Source organism: Haplochromis burtoni, unplaced genomic scaffold (genome assembly GCF_018398535.1).
Source record: "Haplochromis burtoni strain Fernald_Lab_line unplaced genomic scaffold, NCSU_Asbu1 Contig_114, whole genome shotgun sequence".
NCBI classification, from domain to species: domain Eukaryota; kingdom Metazoa; phylum Chordata; class Actinopteri; order Cichliformes; family Cichlidae; genus Haplochromis; species Haplochromis burtoni.
This window is the reverse complement of record NW_024582475.1, coordinates 1,672,679-1,695,582: the sequence shown is the minus strand read 5'-3', so window position 1 is coordinate 1,695,582 and position 22,904 is coordinate 1,672,679. Positions and strand designations below refer to the sequence as shown.

At 41.1% G+C, this 22,904-nt stretch overlaps 1 protein-coding gene across 8 annotated transcripts in view; it reads left to right on the top strand.

Moving 5' to 3' along the window:
- megf11 (multiple EGF-like-domains 11) overlaps positions 1-22,904 on the top strand; it is an 83,090-nt gene that overhangs the window by 45,956 nt on the left and 14,230 nt on the right. For all 8 annotated transcript variants that reach the window (XM_005928799.2, XM_014335657.2, XM_014335656.2 and 5 more), the window contains 9 exons: positions 2,220-2,466; positions 2,607-2,727; positions 3,125-3,261; positions 11,082-11,294; positions 11,774-11,948; positions 16,620-16,740; positions 19,385-19,548; positions 19,675-19,777; positions 22,574-22,720. In XM_005928799.2, coding sequence (XP_005928861.1) covers positions 2,220-2,466; positions 2,607-2,727; positions 3,125-3,261; positions 11,082-11,294; positions 11,774-11,948; positions 16,620-16,740; positions 19,385-19,548; positions 19,675-19,777; positions 22,574-22,720 — 1,428 coding nt within the window. The remainder of the gene's footprint in view (positions 1-2,219; positions 2,467-2,606; positions 2,728-3,124; positions 3,262-11,081; positions 11,295-11,773; positions 11,949-16,619; positions 16,741-19,384; positions 19,549-19,674; positions 19,778-22,573; positions 22,721-22,904) is intronic.

Here is a 22,904-nt window from a genome sequence, read left to right as displayed (position 1 = left end):
TAAAGCAAACATCTTACCAAGCAGGAAAATTCTATGTTGTTGTTGTTGGCTACAACAGGAAGATGGTAAACATATTGGATCAGTCCATAAACCGCAGTGCCAGTGTACTGGTTTTGGTAACGAAGGAACACCACGGGCAATGTTCCCTCTAAGCTGCGCGCGTGTGCAATTGCGCACTGCTGCACGCTCTCTGCGCACAGAAAATCTGTGTTGTGCACACAAAAAAAAAAAGAAAAGAAAATCTAACCTGAATTGAAATTAAAATAAATACGTTAACAATTCTGTTTTGCAGTGTTAGTCAGTAAGTGACTGGCTGCTCCAGTATGGGATTAGAACGATGCCACCTTATCCCATAGTCCAGCCAATGATGCGATTCACATTCGTATATACGCAGCTAATCAACGTCGTTGACAGGCTATGACAGCGTCCTTATGTGCCGACACCGGTGTTTTAGCTAGCAAAGCGGCGTGGCTGATGTGGAGTGAAGCCACGTTAATGACAACGTGTACAACCATTGGAGATGTGAGCAGGACAGACGGAACAATTGACGGAAAAAGTGTGGACTTTATACCAGTTTTTAAATTGTGTTGATAGGCCACGTAAAACCAGAGTTATGATAAAAAATAAAATAATATATGTATTTTATATTTACTGCGGGAAGAAATACTATAAATTTTTTTTTTTTTTTTTTTTTGTTTTTTTTCCTGTCGTTGTTTATATTTACTGCAGAAACGCTCGAAAGCGCTCTCCGCCTGTGAGCAAAAACAGCCCCCCTCCCGACCCCCGCCGCCTTTCCTATTGGTGGAAAAATGTACCATGTCGACCAGTCAAAAAATGATATGGCAACATGGCATTTAGTTGTTTAGGAAGAGGGGAGTTTTAGGAGTGATGGCGGTGTTTTGAGATGTGAGAGATTTGCGTTGTTTAGCGCAAATCTTGTGTAGTTAGTGTGTAGTGTAGTCAATAGTGTTGTTGTGTGTGTGTCAGAACAATGAGGCGACAACTGAATGTTACAGGTGTTACAGGAGTGATACATCTCCTGTTGTCAGGCCTGCAGGTATCAGGCTGTTGTTCTCCTTTATCTCATAGTGGACAGAAATTATTTTTTGGAGTGGCACAAATGATTTGTGTGGCATCAGATTTGATGCAGAACAGCTGATTGTTCTGTAAATAGTTTGAAATGTTTATTTAAAAAAACCGCCCTGGCTGCATTTTTAGGTAAACAGCTGCAAAAAACTTTGTTGTTTGCAAAACTCAGTTACTTTTTTGAAGAAGTAACTATATAATTAATTGCCCAACATTGGTCATTATATACTGTATTTTGCAGACAGGACTCTCTCCCAGACCACAGACTCATACTCATATTACAAGTCAGAGCTTTATTTAAAAAAAAAAAATTTAAAAAAGAAAGTTGTGTTTTCAAAATTGGAGTTCAAGTTATTTTTACTTCCAATAGTGTTAACGTACTGCACAGGTCATGAACAAGATTTTTTTTTTTTAAATTTTCATTATAAGTGGGCTAAAGCAGTTAATTAAAAGTAGTCTAACATAAATGCTGTAATTTGATTATTTTAATAAACCGTGTAACTTGGATGGATTCGATGCTGCCGTGACCACAGTGCACACGTCTGCTGTTGCTCACAGTGGTCGAAGGGACCGCTCAGGGAGTTTGTGTGTTCGCTCAGACACGTGAAAAATTAGAGGGAACATTGACCACGGGTACCAGTGTGCTTTATTGATGTGTTTTTAATCGAGGTCTGTGGCCCACAGGAAGACTATCAGCCTTTTGGTACACAGATAGTATTTTAATAATATGTTCAATTAATTGAGTGAATAGATTAAATCCAGCAATTTGTTTGCTGTTACATGTTCAAAAGATAAAAAAAATACACAGATTAAAGCTTTAGATTTTGAATTTGTTGAACTGATGAAAATTAATATTGGAGGCATAGAGATAGATTTGCAAGCAGTCTGAGACAGCGCTTCCAAATCATACCATTATAATAAAGAGTAATTCATTGGGAGGAAGATTTCCCCTGATCATTTATTATTAATGATGAACTTTTATGGTTATTCCAAACAATCATTAATGAGTCACTTTATTATTTATTGTGTTTTTATGTGACCGTTATGATTTTCAGTGTTTGCGAGTGTATTCTGATGCATAGTATCCTCTTTTTTTCTGGTGTGCTTGATGCCACTTGTCTCTGTGCCTGCAGGCTGCGAGAGTGACTTCTGGGGACCTCACTGCAGCAATCGGTGCCAGTGCCAAAATGGGGCTAAGTGTAACCCCATCACAGGTGCCTGTGTCTGCACTGATGGGTACCAGGGATGGCGTTGTGAGGAGCCCTGTGAGCATGGTTATTACGGCAAGGCGTGCCAGTTACCATGCCAATGTCTCAATGGTGCCACCTGCAACCACGAGACAGGAGAGTGCATCTGTGCACCAGGCTACACAGGGGCTTTGTGAGTACCACTATCATATTTACTCTTTTGGCACATTTTATGTAGCAATGTGAGTGTGTATATCCAATTTCTTGCTGATGCAAAGAACTGCAGGCAAAGACAGGTTACTTATCTGATACTTTTGACTTGTGTGCTGACAGCTGTGGGGAGCGCTGCCCCTCCGGTAGTCATGGGCCTCAGTGTGAACAGCGCTGCCCCTGTCAGAACGGAGGAACGTGCCACCACATCACAGGAGATTGTTCCTGCCCTGCTGGGTGGACGGTAGGTCACAAAAGCAAAAGCAAAGGCCCGAGGGGAGAAAATACTTGAACGCTGTTGTAAGTTTAGGAGGGGGAAAAGTACAATAAATGAGAATGCTGTGTCTCTGCACCCTGGAAGGAGAAAAAAAAATAGAATTTGTAGTGTGGAGTCTGACTACTGTGAACTTTCCATGTGAAAATTAACTCTGCATTGACCTTTCTGAAGATAATATGTGAAAATATCTTCCACAGTAAAGTGTACAGTTTTGAACTTACTTCTTGAATGTAATGCTTTCAGTTGCCTTCTAAAAAAAAAAGAAAGAAGAAAAAGTAAACATATCTGCAGACACATAGGAGGACATTAACAATAGGTCTGAACTGTCCAAACACCAATCAAGTGTGTTGGCTTGTTTTCACAGGGTTCAGTGTGTGCCCAGCCCTGCCCTCTTGGCAAGTACGGCATCAACTGCAGCAAAGACTGTTCCTGTCGTAACGGTGGAATGTGCGACCACATCACGGGGCAGTGCCAATGTACAGCCGGCTTCAGTGGACGCAGGTATGCAGGTGACACGTCCGGCTGACAAACAGACCGCTCAGTTATTATTCAAAAAGGCTTTTTCTGAAGTTCTATCAGCAAACTTTTGTGCTCCTACTTAAAATAGGTCATACAAAGGCATGATTTATTGATATTAGTATTTAATGCAAAAGAATGGTTTCATGCAGTTCCGCATTTAACAGTCACTCATTGACCCATTCTCTTTGTTGACTTCTAAATGAGGCACAAACCTGGCTGTTCTTTAAAAAGATAAAGGAAATCCTAGCATATTCTCATACTCGAGAGAAATAAGCATTTATAAATGCCCATTAGTCCATTTGAAGGTAGATTGGAAGCTTTTAATAGGGGCGTTGTATGTTTAATTAATCTTGTACTTCATGCTGGCCAGCAAGGTTTCATGTCTTCAGCCTTCATCCTCATCCACTCCCAGCCTATCCATTGATCTCACCATGAGCTACATGCTGTTTGGAGTCTGCTCATTAATTATAAGTAATGGGCTTATATTAAGGTCTCATTGAAATCCACAGATCTTTTTAGTTCCTCGTGCCTGCCAGAGCAGCCCAGAGCAGCCTGGGTTTATTAGTTCAGCTAAAGCAATTGTCTCTTGGATGGAAACACTTCCTTTACAAGACCTTTTCCTTTACTTTATTATTTTGCAAAATTGCCCTCATTCATTTTGTCAGTGGCAGGTGAATTAAACTGCCAGGAATAATCTAAGATTGTGTTACCCCCCACCCACGTGTGTCTAGTATAATAATACCATTGTCCTCTGATAAAACTAAAGCTAGGGTAATTTAAACATGAAACATAACTTGGCCATTTTATGTTGTAATTGAGCTATTTGTAAAAGCTTTGTTACACTCTTGAGACTGAAACTCCACCAGGACTGTATACTTAAGTCAGTATATTGAAGTGAATGAAGAAATCCATTTTCGGATCTACACTAGTTTATGTGCAGAAAACTGAAGCAGTTTCTGTTTAGCTGATGACGATTACTGAGTCTTGTCCAACCCCTGCAGAGACGCTGAAGTACTGACAGCAGAGGCCCGCTGTCCTCGTTAAAATTTCACCATGGATTTATGAGTATTTTCTAAGTATTTTTTAAAGTAAACATTCATTATTAAAAACTTTAAAATGTAAGAAGAGTGTTAATAATCAGTGATGCCGGTAACGCGTTGCTTAGTAACGCGTTACTCTGAATATGACCACTTTTTCAGTAACGACTAATCTAACGCGTTACTATTTCCATAACAGTAGTCAGATTAAAGTTACTTGTCCAAACCACTGTGCGTTACTATTTTTTAAGCAAAAAGATTTGGTTTCTTCTTTTCGTCTCAGCGGATGACAAACGCATACGTGTCGTGAAACGTCACATAAGCGACAGGTCACATTTCCCGCTCACAAGCAGCCAGTGACGTAAAAAAGTGTAAACAACAATGGAGGGAGAGAGATGTTCGTTCTTTAGCTGGAAATATGGTCACTATTTTGAGTTTCTGTCAACTAAAGATTTCAATATTAAGGTTCGTTGTACACTCTGTGTTGGCGAAAAAGTGTTATCTACCTTCAAAAACACTACGTCAAACTTAAGGAAACATTTGGAGTCGCAGCACGGCACAGTCAAACTCACAGAGAGAGTCCCACCAAGTGGTCCGAAGCAGAGAGCCGTGACTTCCGCAGGAGGTCCTACACCCTCAAACAACAAAAGTTGGACTTTGGTGCAAAACCAGTAAGTGATGAAGAATTGAAGAAGTTGGTCGCGCAGTATATTGTAGAAGAAATGCTAACTATAAACACTGTTGACTCGCCCTCGTTTCGTGCCATAATAAAAAAGATCCCTACTTCTAATGCCGAGCTGCCTCACCGAACGAGTTTTACTTCTTACTTGGAGAAGGAGTTTGAAGGCCGCACTGAATGAGATTGACTTTGTTTCAACTACCGCGGATATTTGGACTGCTAACAACAGAGGCTATATGGGAGTAACGCTCCACTGGATCAGTAGAACCACATTAGAGCGCTACAAGGTTGCATTAGCATGTAGGCGGATTCGTGGTAGACACGTATGATGTCATTGGTACAGAAATCGAAAACGATTACTCAACAAAGTAGTTGCAACAGTTACTGACAATGGATCCAACTTTGTTAAGGCGTTTCAAATTTATCATCCTGTCACGGAGTCCGATGATGAGACGGAGGAAGAAGAGTCCACCCCCAAAGACGATGATGTCACTTTTTCTGATCTGTCAGAATGAAAGTGATGGTCAGCTGTCTCTTCCCCCGCACCGCAGGTGTGCTTTGCACACCATCAACATAATTTGCACACAGAGAGCAGGGCTGTGTATAGGAGCAGCACAGCAAAATGCACAGCTCTTCGGACCAAATTGAGTAGATCTACACTTGCATCAGAAACAGTGGAAGAAATCAGTAAAAGAAAGCTCCTAATACCAACATCCACAAGGTGGAATTCCTTTTTTGATGCTGTAAAGAGAATTGCAGACATCCCCATGGGTGAGCTGAATACTCTGTGCACAAAGCTAGGACTGAAGTGCTTCAAAGATCAAGAATACCAGTTCCTGCATGAGTACTGCATGGCCATGAAACCTCTGACTGCAGCACTGGACATTTTACAAGGCGACTGTCCATATGGAACTTTACTACCAACACTTGAAGTTCTGATGCAGAAGACCCAGGCTGTGAAAGATGACCTCTCCAGGATGACTGCAGGCCTTCCAGATGCCATTGTACAGGTACGCTCTATCTTTAAATTTGTCAAATTTTTTGCTTCATACAATTCACAAACATGGAACAGAATATTAATTATCATTGAAAAATAAGATTACAACAATTAAAATGTTTACAAGTAACCTAAAACAAAATAAATCCATAATACTGATCTCATATTAGGCATGGTTTGCAAATAATTCAATAACATATTAAATTGTAGGCATAAAAATATCGATTATGTTTTTTAGGCTATTCAGACTCGTTTCACCGGTGTGCTAGACGACAAAGATGCCCTTCTCGCAGCTGCCAGTTGTCCAAAATTCAAACTCCGATGGCTGAGAGATACAGGAAGGAGGGAGCGAGTAAAACAACTTCTGACAGCAGAGTGTTGCACCACTGCTCCTCTGGCAAAAAAACCTGCCAGTGTGCCCAGTGCTACTACATCTAGCAGCCAAGGTGAGATGGCAGAGCCAGAGGAGGAGACCTATTCTGCAGAAAAAGAAGTCATGGACTACCTGATGTCAGGCTACGACCTTCAGATTCTGCATACGTTTTCAAGCATAAAGACTTTTTTTTTTTAAAGTATAACACTCCAACCCCATCAAGTGCTCCTGTGGAGCGACTTTTTAGTCTGGGAGGTTTGGTGCTCACGCCTAAAAGAAATCGACTTTCTGACAAAGGGTTTGAGAAGCTTCTGTTAATGAGGTACAACCACTGGTTTACTCACTCCAGTCTACTGTTTCCCCCATAACATGCAATGACAACATATACTGAAAAAAAGAGAATGGGGAATCCAATTTAAATAACTATTTACAAGTAACTTAATTAAGTTTATCAAAGTCACTTAATAAACTTATTAAAGTTTTCAAGTTGATTAACTTAAATCAATTACTTGCAAGAAAGTAAGGCAATTTAAGTTGGACCTGATCATTTAGCCATTTATTTTTAGCTCAAAATGACAACATTAACACAGTAAAACAGGTCTCTTTTTTAAACAGAAGCCTGTCATGCTTAACTTTTGAGAATATAAGTAAATCTTTCTTTAAAAGAACTCTGTCCTGCTTAACTTAAAATTATATAAATTAATAGAAAGCAATAGAACAAAAATATTCTTGTAACAGTGCACATATAGTGCATTTAGTACAATTGGCTTCAGTTGAGGTATTATTTCAGCTTTTCTAATGCTAATCAGCTGCTTCTGTTTGTAAACCTGCTTGTTCCCATGATTACGCATCATAACTCATCATCATTATTCATCTATGTATTACTTTTATGTATTAGTCATCTATTTGTTGTAATCATCTATCCTTGCAGTTGTTTATTACACAAAATAAATTTTATTATCACACTTCTGGCCACATAGCGCTGATATTCACTGCACATGCCCATATTAACCTTAACCAGAGGGTTTAAAAAAACAAACCAATGTTTACATACCATATCTGCTTCTGCTGTGGCCTGGTGGACAAGAAATTGGTTAAGGGTTCCCCGAGCTTTCACGCCCCTCATGTTCTTCATGCGCCCACCATTAGAAGCATGCCTATGGAAAAAGTGAGGGTGTCACCGCAGCTGCTCACACTGCTCACGCGCAAACACGTAAACGTCGGTGAAAAAGACGTTGCAGCACGGCAGTGCAGCGTGTGATCTGGACACAAGCGATGGAGGCACAACTTGTAGAACTTTGGAAAGCTCATCCGAGCCTTTTCGATGTGGCATCACAAAATTATCACGACCACAACAACCGTGAAAATAGTTGGATTTACATTGCTGCTCAATCACAGCTGCCTGATCAATGTCTTTCATTAGCAATTTAGCAAAGTTGATGGTGGTGGTGTGCGTATCTGTCTGAGTGAAAGACAGAGAGGGAGAGCGAGCGACAGATTTTCTATTATAACCTTCATTTTATGGAGGCACAGTGTGAGCACTCAGGTCGCATCAGAGCATCAGGCGGTATAGTGTGAGACCCTGCCTCGTGACCTATAAACTTATAACCCCTGTGAGTCAATCGTGCAGTTTGAAAATCGCACAGTGTATGTCCAGCTTTAGGTGTACTGTCGTCCGAGAATTGCACCGCAGTGTCGGCATTTGTTTCCCTGTTGGCCATGCTTCTTGTTGTGGTCATCTGTTGTCTTCCGGTATTTTCTCCGTAAGCGACCTTTCCTCGACCAATGAGATGAACGGTAATCTGACTTGTCATACTTGAATTGTCAAGTGTGCTGTCAGCTAATTGGTCACAAAGCAGGAGAGGGGCTGGGAATTATGCTTTCAAACAAAGCGTTAATTCCATTAACATTTATAGACTACTTTTGATTCTCACTGTATTATGGGACAAAGTGCGTCCCTTATTAGCTCAATACGGGACGTGTACTTTTGTTTCTAAATACGGGACGATTCCGTTTTTTAAGGGACGGTTGGCAACCCTAGGTCAAACGAACACTGCAGCATCACTGAGAGTTAAAAACTGTCTCAATTCTTTCATCTTTAATAAAACGATCAGCATTGCTGCTTTACCAGGTGTAACTATGAAGTTTAACTTCCAGTCATCCATGAAAACAAAATGTATTACATTTAAGGGAGTTAGAAGTTAGCAGGACGCTAGCGGAAGTTAGCTCGCTAGTTACCGCTGAGATTTCTGAAAAAATTCAAATGTACAGCTCTGCTATCATGTCCAACATAAATGAAGACAGGAAACTAAACAGCAGTGACGTTTGTAGGGTTACTGAAGTTGGGCTAGTTGGTATATAATGATGCGACACAGCTATGCTAGCATAACATAAACAGTGAAGCTGGAGGACGAACACTAACACTTTTCCACTTATAAAAGTTAACGTTAAGGTTCCTGATAGTTAGAGACAAATGCAATCGCATGGCAGGATGCTGTAAACGGACCAAACTTCAGTCAGGAGAACAACTGAGATAATCCATCCACAATACGAGGTTAGTCATTAATATACTGCAACAACATGGGAATAGAGCAGCTGCCAGAGAATTCAACATTAATGAATCAATGGTACAGAAGTGGAGGAAGCAAGAAGAATGAGTTTAATAAAGTTTGATTTATCTGACTGCTTTGTTTCGCTTAATGTGCCTTATAATCCCGTGCACCTTATGGTCCGAAAAATACGTACTGCACACTGCAGTTTAATGTTGCAAAGCACCTCTTTTTAACTTCAGTGGATATTATACATGGTTATGCTCAGGATATGTCAGCCCATTTCTACTGGAAATGCCTTTTGGTTAAACTTTCAGCAAGGAATTTGCATTTGCACTGTTACATTTTTATAAAGCTTTAATGTACATAAAAACCAGCTTCTTGTTTAAGTGAAAATAAATGGAAGGTTGTCTTTTTGCGCTAGTAATGTTGTGGAGTTGTATTTTGTCTCGCATCAATTATATCGTCAGTTATATCGTTATCGCAAATTTTATATATATATCGTGATAAATATTTTTGGCCATATCGCACTGCTCTAAAGTAAAGTAACTAAGTTACTTTTGGAAGGAGTAATCAGTAGTCCGTAATATATTACTTTTTCAAAGTAACTGTGGCAACACTGTTAGTAATATATCCATATTATTTAATGTATTGAAGCTGGGGCTGGAGTTTTATTTCAATTTCCAATTCTTAAACAATCTTTGCATTGCGTAAAATATGATAAAACATTATTGTTTTTTAGTATTATATTTACATGCACTTTCCAAAAACACCCTGTTGCATTCAGATCTGCCGCATTTCCTCGTGGCAGAGATTCAACAAGGTGCTGGAAACATTCCTCTGAGATTTTGGTTCATATTGACATGATAGCATCACACAGTTGCTGCAGATTTTTCAGCTGCGTGTATTGATGTGAATCTCCCGTTCCACCGCATCCCAGGGGTACTCTGTTGTGGATTGAGAACGTGTGACTGTTGAGGCCGTTGGAGTACAGTGAGCTCACTGTCATCTTCAAACCAGTTTGAGATGATTTGAGCTTTGTGACATTGCGTGCTGTCTTGCTGGAAACAGTCATTAGATGATGGGTAGACTGCAGTAATAAAGGTACGGACATGGTCAGCAACAAAACTCAGGTAGGCTGTTTAAACAATGCTCAGTTGGTACTAATCGGTCCAAAGTGTGCCAAGAAAATATCCCCCACACCATTACACAACCAGGTCAGTCCCAGGTATTTAAACCCTAGTGGGAGTTCTCCCTTAAGAGGGTCGTTGACCCGCTCTTGATCATGTGCCTCATCACACGAGCCAAGGCGTGAAAAAGGTGAGTGTCATTATCAGCAGAGGTTTCAGGTGAAACCATCGTGAGACCTTGCCTCACACTGTCATGTGAACTATTAAGAATGCCTGATGCAAGATGTGAGTGGGGGTTATTTAACAGCTAACCTTCTGAAGACACACAAAAATGTAGTCTGCTATAAAATCAGATGGTGACTGGCACCAACGTAAAACAATAAAATAATAATACAAATAAAACTTTACAAGCAACCTATTATATATTTATCTTATGCTTTTAAAATGTGAACAGAGTGGTTAGAGTAAAATATTTGCCCGCATTTATTTTTCCTTTGAGTTTAGAAGGTTCAGGGTCTATGAAATATGTATCCAAAATGAAATGTTTCAGTTTTACTAAATTGGCTCATAATAAATATAAAATTGACTTAATTTCCTTCATGTAGTTGTGACCATGTGCAATTTGTAAAGGCTTTTTAATGCTGTAGTGATTAAGCATTGACATTGTTGAAAAATACCATCATTTATTAACTGAACTGCACTCACAGAGCTGAAAGGTGGGATTTGTCTGTGTTTGAAACCCTAAAACATGAACTAGAGAAAGGACAGAAAAATTAGCACATTTTAAAAGATGGAACCAAGGAGAGTTTGAGATTTTGCAGATTATTCTTTATTCAATTCATTTTATTCAATTGTTGAAATTAACATTGTATATATCTCTATATATATATATCATACATGCACAAAAACAATCTTTAACATTTCCAACATCAGATTTTCATGTTACAAGCCTTGACTCATTTTTTCCCCCATGTACCTGACATTTTTTAGAGCAGCAATTTAAAAGACCCCGTCATTGCTCTGTAATTTTCCTCCAGATGTCAGGATGACTGCCCTGTGGGCACCTATGGACCGCAATGTAACCAGAAGTGCGAGTGTCAGAATGGAGCCAAGTGTCACCATATCAATGGAGCCTGTCTATGTGAAACAGGGTTTAAAGGGCCTAATTGCCAGGAGAGATTCTGTCCCCCAGGTCTATACGGCCTCATTTGTGACAAGTACTGCCCCTGTAACACCACCAACACCGTCAGGTAAGTGAGACATCAGTGCAAGGCCACACACAGCTTTGCTCTGACCAAGCCCTGAAGCAAAGACTCTCCATATGAATAAAGATTTCTGCAACTCAATTTTGTCTCATCTTAGCTCTATGCCAGCACTCATTCTGAAGTCTGGACACCTCTTAGCCATGTCATCCAGTTAGCTTTTAATCGCGACCTTTGCTTCATTCATAATTTCTCAGCAGCATTCATAGTTAATGCAATGTTAATGCTCTGATTCCGGCAAGAGTTGGGCATCGGCCATAGAAGTCATTACAGAACGAAGGAGAAAAGGGACACCTCATCTATCAGAAACGAGCACGTAGACGCGTAGATGGATGAATGGCTTTTGGCGCGGACTTCACACTTTGATCCTGCTCAAGAATGAAGTGTTGATACTTTTAGAGCTCAAACTTCACCTCACCCTTTTTCTTCCTGTCATTGTCCCATATTTCTTTCTCATTATATTGTAGCTGCCACCCGCTTTCTGGTGAATGCACCTGCTCTGCGGGATGGACAGGGCTTTACTGTAATGAGTCCTGTCCGCCTGGATTCTATGGAGAGGGTTGCATGCTGACTTGTAGCTGTGCCAACGGAGCTGACTGTCATCCTGTCACGGGTACCTGTACATGTGCCCCTGGGTTCATGGTGAGTATCATGTACATTCACTGCTATTTTATTGTACTCATATCTGTGGCCACTTTCAGGATAATGTTTTATTAAAGATTTTCTTTCAAATTTGACCTTTACCTGATCTCATGAGATCTAGATCTCTTTTCCCAGAGCCAAAATGCCAAGGTGGGGCCACAGTTACGCTATGCAAACCGAAACACAGCCAATGTGTACTCAAGGAAAAGGAGGAAAAAAGAAGTTGGTGGAAAAACAGAGAAAAGAGCACTCAAAATGCATTAAAAACAAGCATAAGCTTAAACGGCATTTAAAACACTTAGAAAGAGCAGTCCTTGAACATCCATGACTTTGTGTTCTAAACCACGTTGACACTCGCATGTCCATTTTAATTTATTCGCAGCTATAATTACCATGTCAACTTGTAATTATGCTATTGGTTACATTAATTTCTCATGAAATGCTCAAGGGTTAATTGTATTTGTAACCTCGCTCCTCGTGATCTTTTATATACTGAAGAATATCTCTATCTCCACTAACCAATAATTGTACTCCCATGTCTCATACCATACGCTGCGAAACTCTCCGCCATGAGCCCAAGTTGTGAAGGTTGCAGCTTTGACTTATGTTTCATGTTTTTTTGTGGCTGTTGTAAAAGGTTTGTGTCAGTGTGGTCATAATTTTTTTGGAAGTTGTCCCAGTTTCACTTTAGAAGCTTTTTGTACACAGACAGTCAAGAGCAAGGTGAGACATTTTATTATCGCCTTATTATAAATGTGCTCTACCGCATCACAATAAATCCTCTGGTACCTCCCAGTGCAGACATTAATAATGGGTCGTGTGTATTTTACAAATACAGTCGATATGTCTTGACTTGTAGCATCAGTGATCTGTACTCCTGGACCAATTGGGAGAAAATTGAATCCTTGACCTATATATGTTTTCGTTTTAGTCGGTTTTTGTTGCAGCCACATTGTTCCCTCTTACAACTGTCAAATTAGTTGGGTAACTTCAATCAGTTTCCCTATTGTATTTCTTGTCTTGCAATCTGAAGTTAGAGAGCAACAGCGACTGCAAGGGTACATTCCTGCCAACATTACATTTCGGTGGAAATTGCCTGTGTCTTACACCAGGCCACTGTGGTGAATTGAGCTACCGAGCAGGGCCGCAGACTGTGTCTTAATTTGCTCCACCTGTTCTCTTTGGCGGCTGCTGGGAAGGACTGCCAGATCCATTAAATAGACCTAGAGGGCAGGAGCTGGAAAGAAAAGAAGGCAGTCAGATGGGACCAGACACACCTCATATGGAGGATTGGTGTGTTTGAGTGTGTGTGGAGAGTTTTTTTTTTTTTTTTTGTACTTTGAACAAAGCTGCTGCTGTGCAAACACTTTGTTACAGAGGTAGAGCTGTGTAGCTGCTACCTGTAATTGTGTGACATGCATCACACATGGTTATTATCACATGGAGCTTTTAAAATGTGGTTGATGATGGTGTTGCGGCTATGATTGCAAGCGAAGTCACTTCCCCGGGGGACAGCTGATAAGACTAAGCCTCCCCACTGCATCTTTGTTCTGGAGTCCCATCGGGGGGCAAACCAAGCAAAGTGTCTGAGCAGACTGAGCACCTCCACGCTTGATTTAGCTCTAGTAATTGGACATGCTCTTTTTGACTGGGACAAAGTGATTACATGTTACCTATTCAGGCATTGTCCCTTGCAATCTGCAGCATGTGGACTCTGTAAGGTGTCTTTCTTTTTTTTTCTTTTTTTCTACAGATTCTGTTGGTACCGCTTTATGTGAAATATGAATGCATTAGGAATGGATTCCGGTCTGCCTTTGTAGGTGGTGAAAACAATTTTCCTATCTCTCAGGGATTTCTCTCCTCATCAGAAGGTTCAGAGGTTCATTTTCAACCATGCTGCATGAATTTTAAACTGCACTCACTCACCCAGCAGTTAGATGAACTGTTAAGGAGTGAGAATGATTGGTAATTAGTGGTGCCATTTGCATCTAGTCTCGAAGGGTACCAGCCTGATCAATGTTGTGTCAGCTAGTGGCTTTCTGGAAAAAATGCACTCCAATTACATTAAGATACTAATAGGTATGAATTTAGTGCTTTGGCCAAGGACGACCTGGTCTGGTCTGGTTACTGCTTCTATCGGCTGTGTAGTTATGTAAGGTCCTGCTGCTCCTATGCAATGGACTGACAGCCCGTGTATTAATAATGATTCTCCACATCCAGACTTCTATCCTTCCCAGCTCAGAAGGAATATGAATCAGTCGACTAATGAGAGAGCTGCCTTTCCCCACTTGAGAACAGACCAACCACTGGAGTCCGCACTGTGAGGGGGGAAACCAAGTGGAATTCGACGCAGTCATGGAGGCAGCAAAATCCATGGTCATTTGTGGCTGTATGACGTTTTATCCATGAGTCCAGTCACCAGTAAATTGCCTGAGCTCTGAAGAAAGACTGCACCTCCCTGCCAGTCCCCCTCTGTCCAGCCCTCCCCCACCCCCCACCCCCCAGCCGGTCGAACTTCTTGCCGCACTTAACAACTGTAACTGAACTGCTATTGTTAGCAGTCTTGAAGCTGTCGTTTGCGGCAGAACAAAGGTTATTGCAACCGATTGATAAAAATTTCATTCGCAGACAGGCGCTTTTATGTGGTGTACGGGGAGGAGAGATGTTTTAAGATGTGTGTTCTGCCCCTGGCGTCCACTGGCACATCTCCTCCTGCCTCATGTTTAAACTGAGTTCAAAATGATAATGAGAGCAGTGAGCAGCCAGCAGTCCCCCAGATCTCTGGTGAGCGAAGCAAGAGCCACTCAGGACTCCTCTGGGCCTCTAATTGGAACTCTAAATCATTGTGTCACCTGTCACTCAAGTCAGGGTTTGAAACAAAGGGTGTGGGCATCCATAGACTGGCTGTGATCTCTAGCTGAGGGAGGGACAAGAGCGGTGGAGGTGGGTTGTGCTCAGCCTTTAAAGCAGAGAAATTCTAATGACAGCAGGATGCAGAGGACAGAGACGGAGTACTTCATGTCCTTTACCAGATACTTAATTTTAATGCAACAACACTAAAAGGCTGTGCCAATGTGGCTGCCAATCTTTTCTATGGTATATTAGAGTGAGAGGTTAGAGAGTTGGTCTATAAGTGATACCTGTGGGATCCTGTCCATCCATTTCACTGTGGAAGTCATTTACTTGGATTTTATCGCTGTTTTTGCCTAGTGTGGCTTTGGCTGAATATCTAGCCTGATGAGGGCCCACGTGCTAAAATGTAGATACAATGTTCTCACCACAAGATTCAGCCCTATTGCATTCCCATGCTGTCAAATCCATGGAAAGCTGCTAATGTCTCACAGACGAGCACAATGTGTTTTTTGCCATCAGTGCTGTGACGCACAGGGTAATGGCAACAATGAGATGGGTTTTGCTCCCAAATGATCACAGGCAAACTTGTAAAGGACCCCTTGGCATCACATTTATGGGCAGGGTTAATGTGGGGAAGGTGCATGTTTTAACCCAAGCCTCAATCTCCTGATGCTGACTTATTTGCTCATTAAAAGAGGACCATTATCTCTGTGTCCAAGACTGCTGCTGACAGTGTGTCAATGACACCGGTGCCAAAGGACACATTATGAGTATCTTAAAAGTTGCCATTTTTTGTTGCTGCCGTTTGGCATGCTAAGTTGGCTCACTCAGCAAACCGGTAAAGTTGAAGCCACAGAAGGGGTTCGAACTCAAAAATCCAGTTTCTTTGTCTGTTTGAACACACAGATGTTTTACATATTTTTGTGATTTAGTTTGGCTCACAATTCATGATGGTTTCATCATCTCCAATGTCCATCGCAATAAGCATCCATAAATCAGATCTCAGACAAACTCCAGGATGTTCTTCTTTACCTTTCAATGTAATGTAATGCAGTGTAGTGTAATCCAGTCCATGGGAAGCTTGCAAACAGCAACTTGTTATGCTTATGAGCCATATTTTTATTTCATTTCAGTGTGCCAGTTCCATTTGCATGCCAACATTGTCTTGACTGCTTGAGTGGGCTCCACAGTGTCAGATTTTGAACACCCTTATAGAGTAAGGCTTGCAAAATACATCTTCCGCAAGTCATTTCACAAGGCAAGGGCAGTAACTTAATGTGACTTTAGTTTATTAAGAACTCAAAAGATTGCATTAATAGAGTGAAGATGATTAGATAAGAGTGCAAAGTTAGTCATTGCTTGATTGGAGAAAGCGGTGAAAAGTCTGGATTCTCCAACTTTGGAGTCCTGCCTGCGTCTCAGCTGAAAAGGAAATCTAACGGGAGATGGAGATGAAGAGAGAAGTTGAGAGATGGGGTGAAATGGGGTTGCAAACCATGGCTCAGAGCAGGTGCTGTCAGAATATATAGAGTGCATAATTGGAAGTTAAGAAGAGATAGCTTGAGCTGATCAAGTGTGGTCCTTCCTTTGAACTTCAGTTACTTTCTTAAATCCATTCAATTTCAGTCTCCATACAGACACAGTGTGACTTGTTTAAGTAAACAGCTTAGTAAGCTATACAGAGAAATAGAGTCAACCTTCCCAGTGTTTTAGTCCACATCCTTTCAGACTATTTTATTCCTTTTTCAGTCTGCCAGTGTCAGCATTTATTGCTATGTTGGCTGTGTGCTGCATAACTTTGCGTTGTTTCTCCCACAGAGTGAGGACTGCTCTACAGTGTGTCCACCTGGTCTGTTTGGACGTAGTTGCCTGTCCACCTGCTCTTGCCATAATCATGCATCCTGCTCTCCTGTTGATGGCTCCTGCTTCTGCAAGGAAGGTAAAGAATCATGAGGCTGAGCACAAGTCTTCTATATCATGAGATAAGGTGTACTGGCTGTGCAGATGAACAGATGGATGAACATTTGTACACATAAATTCTTATGGACTAAATTCAGTTGCATTCTGTGCATTGGGTTGTTTTCCTGTACAAACTTTATTTAATCTGTTCAATTTTCCAGTCTAATGAATAATACATGTCATAAGTTATTCTTAATTTCTTAAGACAAAATTTTATGGTACAATGCACCTCTCATTGAGCCACCCCTCATTCCCATGTGTTTCTCAAGGAAAATGTGAAATAGGTGCATTGATTCATTGAAATGTGCAAACATGAATGAGAATGCAACATGCAAGGTAAAAACTGTTCGTACAATTCTAATGAAATTTGGTATGACCGCCTTTATTCTTCAGCAGAGCATGAACTCTCTTAGGCAAGCTTTTTTTGTCATTTCTTCATGTAGGTTTCGGGAATAGTTCTCCAGGCTTCTTGAAGAGCACTTAATAATAACGAGCATGGTGTGGGGAGGTCAATCTATGACTGATAGTATGCAATTGTGTGTGTAGAATCATTGTCATGCTGTTAAATGAAGCCACTGTCAATCAGACAATTTCCAGATAGTTTTACATGATGGATCAATGTATGACGCTATTTTCTGTTGACAATGCGATACATTTTGACAAGAGTCACAATACCACTGACCTCAAACTCCAAATCATGGCGGAGCCTCCACTATGCTTTACACGTGGCTGTATATGGTCACTATCGTACCTCTGTCCTAAACTCCTCCTCAACAATCTAAACTAAAACCTTCAAATCTGGATTCATTCCTTAATAAAAAGCTGTTGCAACTGATTTTAAGTCCAACTTTTTCTTTTTTAAACTCAGATCTGCCACTTTTTCTTTTGTGCTCCACTTGTCCAGTTTCCTCAGAGTGTTTAAGGACACACTGCACACAGTGCCAAGATATGCCACGTTTTTGGCCAATAGCACTTTGGGAATCACCTTGCTGGTGCAAAAATATTATGTTATGGCCATCAAACGGTGTTATCTTTAGCATTTTTCATCGATTCAACTAAAGAAATAGGAACAAATTATTGGTTTTGTGACAGACTGCTAATAACAAGGTGCCTAGCGATATATTTCTGTGAAAGACAGCAAAGACTACACTGAAAAATGACTGAAAAAGTAGCCAAAGTTAAAAGAAGAACTTTCAAGGACCTTCAGAAAGCCTGGAGAACTATTGCTGCAGGCCACTTTAAAAATTACAAGAAAGTCTGGCTCCTTGGAAGCAAACGATAAAGAAATGAGGGGTGGCTCAAGATTTTTTACACAGCACTGCATAAATGTCTCACTGATATCAAATCCTTCTTACCTTCTAACCTCTCATTGCCTATAAAAACATTTTCCTTTCTCAGATTGTATTGTTTTCCACCAGATAAAAGATAAAAATAATAAGTGTGCACCAAATATACAGTATACACAGTCAATAGTACCACCCAGATCAATTATTCCTGAGAGATTTCACTCATGCACACAGATGTTAACTCGTGGGTTAATAGAGGAATCGTAAATTTTGACTGCCAACAGTTAAGTCTATTCAATGTTTTGGGGGCAATATATCCAGGACATATAGATATATTTCTCTGGAAGTAAAAACTTTATTATATTTGAACACAATAAAACAACTGAAGAGGTTACCAAAGTCCAGATGCTATCAATATGCCACTTTTTTTTTTAATCTTTTACCCATTGTACTGGACGCACTGAAGAGAAACTTAAGAACTCTCCAAAGTCAGTAGGACTGAATAAATTTATACAAGTCCATCGATAGTTATTGTGCTCATTCATACATTGCCATTCTTAGAGGTGTGTTTTCTCTTTGCAGCTGAATCATATCACGTTTATTTAAATTAATCTTTAGGGTTCAAGCACAAGGGCAAAAACCATTGTAGCTCACCATTATTTACACCAAAGATGTCAAACATAAGGCCTGAGGGCAAAAATCGGCCCAGCCTACTGGAATGATTTTAAAAATGTGATGGAGGACCTAATTTTCAGGATTTAAACAGCTGTTTCTTAAGTTTTCCATCTTTTCTTCAGATGAAGACCTTCCTCATGATCACTGATTTTACAACAAAGTTATAGATAAACAATTAATTTTGAGTAAGCTTCCAGTTTTTTTGTTCCTTTCACTATTATAGAAATGACAGTTTATTACAATGGGTCCACAGTAATTATAAAATACAACATTTTCTGTGAATGACCTTGCAGAACTTTTTCTGAAGTTTTACACATTTCTTGCAATTTATGCTGAAAGAGTCGTGATGACAGAGCAGAATTCCTTTGGTGTGCAGAAAAACTGAGATGCACAGTTGACATTGCACTTCTTTTTCTATTATTAAGATATCTCATGGATCAAGTGGGTAGTTAAACTTCTTTGCACTCATAGAAAGGAGTGTTTCACTCGTCCAGCCCACTCAAGATCAAAGTGGACTGTATGAGGCCAATGATATAAAATGAGCTGAAATCCCTGATTTAGACTGTTCAGTTGTCTGGTAATTTTAATATAAAGCAACTGCCTTCATGTCGCTTTTCTTGTATAAATGTTTATAGTTTGATTTTTCTCTCTCTGTTACTCGAGGTTGGCAGGGTGTGGACTGCTCCATCCTCTGTTCCAGTGGTGCCTGGGGTCTGGGCTGTAATCAGACATGCTTATGTAGCAACAGAGCTGCATGCGATCCTATAGATGGCACTTGCACATGTTCTCCTGGTTGGAGAGGAGAGCACTGTGACGAGCCCTGCCCTGTAAGTCTGTCTTTCTTTCTTTTTAACTGAGAGATTGATGTGAAGACCCAGCTAAATCTTTTGCATCATTGTGCTGTATTTTAGAAGAGTTAGATCAAGTTTTCTTATTATTATCGTCGTTGTCAGGAGGGTACGTATGGGTTGGAGTGCCGTGAGCGCTGCGACTGCAGCCACGCCGATGGCTGTGACCCAGTGAGCGGTTATTGTCGCTGCTACCCTGGCTGGACAGGTTTGTACTCCTTTTTTCACAACAAAATCACAGTAGTCTGTCTTTAGGAGCAGAAGCGGCCCGTCTTTAGTAGTTATCTTCATTAGCTGAAAATCAAAGACATTAGATGCCAGTCAGACACACTGATTTACCATAACAGGAAAATATGCTGCAGCATTCATGGCTTGTGCAGTACAGTATGTTTACAGAATGTCTACACAGTGTTTTGTTAATTAAATGTTCAATTTGTTTTGCCACTGCGCCGGTGGCATAGCCGAATGAGAGATGTTGAGAATTGAGCTCTAAATTAATTCTCTTGGCTGGCACGCTGGAAGCTGCTATGCAATCATGCTTATATTATATGATGCCGGCTACACACAAGGACTGAACTGAATCATCAGCTAAATATTTGCAAACTGAATCAAATAATTGGCCCACATTGCTCTCAAGATTTTTAGATATGTCTTGTGATATTGTTATTTTTGGTTCTGTTTATTAGAGTTTGCATTTTATTGGGAAATTTGATTAAACCAGCTGCCGTGTTTATTCACCAGAGTATCAATCGTTCTTTGCTATCACAAGCTCTCCACTGGAATCTGATCCCCTCTAGATGCAATAGTTTTTCGTTTTTTGGGGGGTTTGCACGTCCATATGTTCGCTCTCTGTTTCTTGTCATTTAAACCATTTGCTTACAGGGAAAAAGCTTGGAGGTTGGAAAGTATGAATGTCACAGCAAGGGTGAGAGTCATTATGCTCAAAAATGAAGCGTCGCATCTGAATGTCAAATACAGGGGGCTAGCAAAGGACCTGGTCTCTGAGCTTGGGCAGAGAGGTGCAGTCGGAGAGGGAAAAAGATTCAGCAGGAAAGGTCAAGCCTGTGAGCTCTCAGCATCCCACTCCATTCAGCCTCCCGAGCTTCGGGCATTTATTCTGGGAAACAATGTGGGTTTTATTATCTGCAAGAATGGAGCCGGCAAAACGGGCCTCTCATGCTCTGAATCCCGCACAGGTCGGGACCATCTGTCAGCCTTAATTGAGTCACCAGGGTGCAGAGCTGGGGGCAGCGTGCAGCCCAGTGGGTCGGACAAACACACACATACATACTTAAATTGCAGCGGCTTGACAGCGGTCTCTCTGAAGGAAGGAGCACCTAGAGAGAGGGCTATGTGGGATTCGTCACAGGACTGAGTCAGGGATGGAGTGAAATGTCTGTTTACAGCTATTTTTGTAAACACTGTCATATCACTGAGTGTGCCAGGGTTGGTATTGCATTCTACTTTGCTGTCAACTTGGTGTTGGCTCTATTGTGAGGCTTGCCTAAATTGTCAAGAAGCTTGACTTTAGGAGTGTGCGCGCTTAAGTGGCTAGGCCGACTATGACCCACAGAATTGTTACTGAACTGTCGTGAGCCTGACATCAGCCAACAAAGATTTAAAAAAGTTCTCTGACTAGACACTTGATGCAGAGGGCATCGTGCTAGACCATGTTAAATAGACCTTTGCCTTTTATTTCTGTAGAGATTCTGGTCCATGACACGAAGCAGGTAATGTGATGTGTGTTTACATGCACTAGGAGAGAGAGAGTTAAAAAGGGAGAGAGAGGTTTGCTTCGCTGTGCTCACTGTACAAATTGGATAGTAGGACCTCTGGCACTTCTCAGCGAAAAGCCTCCTTTGAAGAGACTTCAGTTCTGGCTTCTTTCACTCTTTCTTCTTCTCCCTCACTAGGCACCCAAAGCCCCTCTGTTTGTCACCATTAGACTGAAAAATGTGATGCTCTGTCCGCATTCATTTTCTGACAGTAAAGCCAGCCACTGTTTTTCTTTTTTTTCCTGCCTGCCCTAGCAGAACCTCAAACACACTTGCACAAGCCTTGCCCTCCTTTTGATGTCCATGGCACAGCTTCTGACTTAATCACTGCGACTGTACCCCCCACACCCATCTAGCCCCCCACTCATCAGACTTAACATTTCCTATCCTATATAGCCTTAAGGTGCCATGGTTACCGTATAACATTAGTCCCCAGAGTTTAGTCCAGGTTTAATTCAAAGGTACTGCACTAATGCCGCTTTAATTGCCACACCATTCTCAGATATTCTCGCTCAAAGGAAATTTCAAATGAGGCTTCGAACTGAGGGCTGAAGCTTGAAAGGTTGCAGAGTTTGCATGCATTTGTGCGACTGTGTGACACCGACCGTGTGCATGTGCAATTGCAGGGCTATGCCACACTTTCTAAACCCGGCTGTATACATGTAGAACGGCACGCGTGAATTTTTTTTTCTGAAGGAAAACATGGCGCTCTGATGGGCATGCTAATGCATTCACAGTGAGAGCCCTGTATGGATGCAGTGTTTTGCATTTGGTTGAAGCCACAGAAAAAAAAAAGACACTGTGACACTTGCAGACTGTGGTCTGAGTACTTCCCTTCAGCTCCATGCACTACCCTTGCTCTGCTGAAAGAGAATGGGAGACAAGCTTGGCCTCTCTTGAGACCCAACCCTGTTAATCAACACAGTGCACTGGCAAGGAGCTCCAGTCAGATCAAAAATAAAATACATTTGGAGAGGAGAAGCAGAGTGTGAAAGATGGGCTGAAAAAAAAACACCCTCCAAACTGCAGCTTCTTTATTCAAAACTAAAATAAGTCAATGATTCATGTTAGTTTAATAACCCTGAAAAGATGTGCAATGATCAAGCATTGTGAATGCTGCCCCTTAATGATGTGTTTTTACAGATGGCACTCTGTTTAGAATTTATCAGCTTACCAGTCTTTTGCCTTCTTAATATGCATTCACTGAAGATTTGGTAACATGCCTGCAGGAATCCACTGTGATAATGTGTGCCCACAAGGCTTCTGGGGACCCAACTGTTCAGTCAGCTGCTCCTGTCAGAACGGAGGATCGTGCTCTCCCGAGGACGGCACATGTGTGTGTGCACCTGGATACAGAGGGACGTCCTGCAAAAGAAGTGAGCCTCTTTCTCGAAGCAACTTCTTTTTATCTAAACCCTTAGGAAATAAATCTGTTTCACTGAGACCATCATACTTGCAAACTCCATCACAGCACTGACCTTGTTTGATCTTTGAAGAATTGTTGTTGGACATAACTGCTTGAGTGTAAACCCTTCATCACAGCTATCATGTAATCACAGT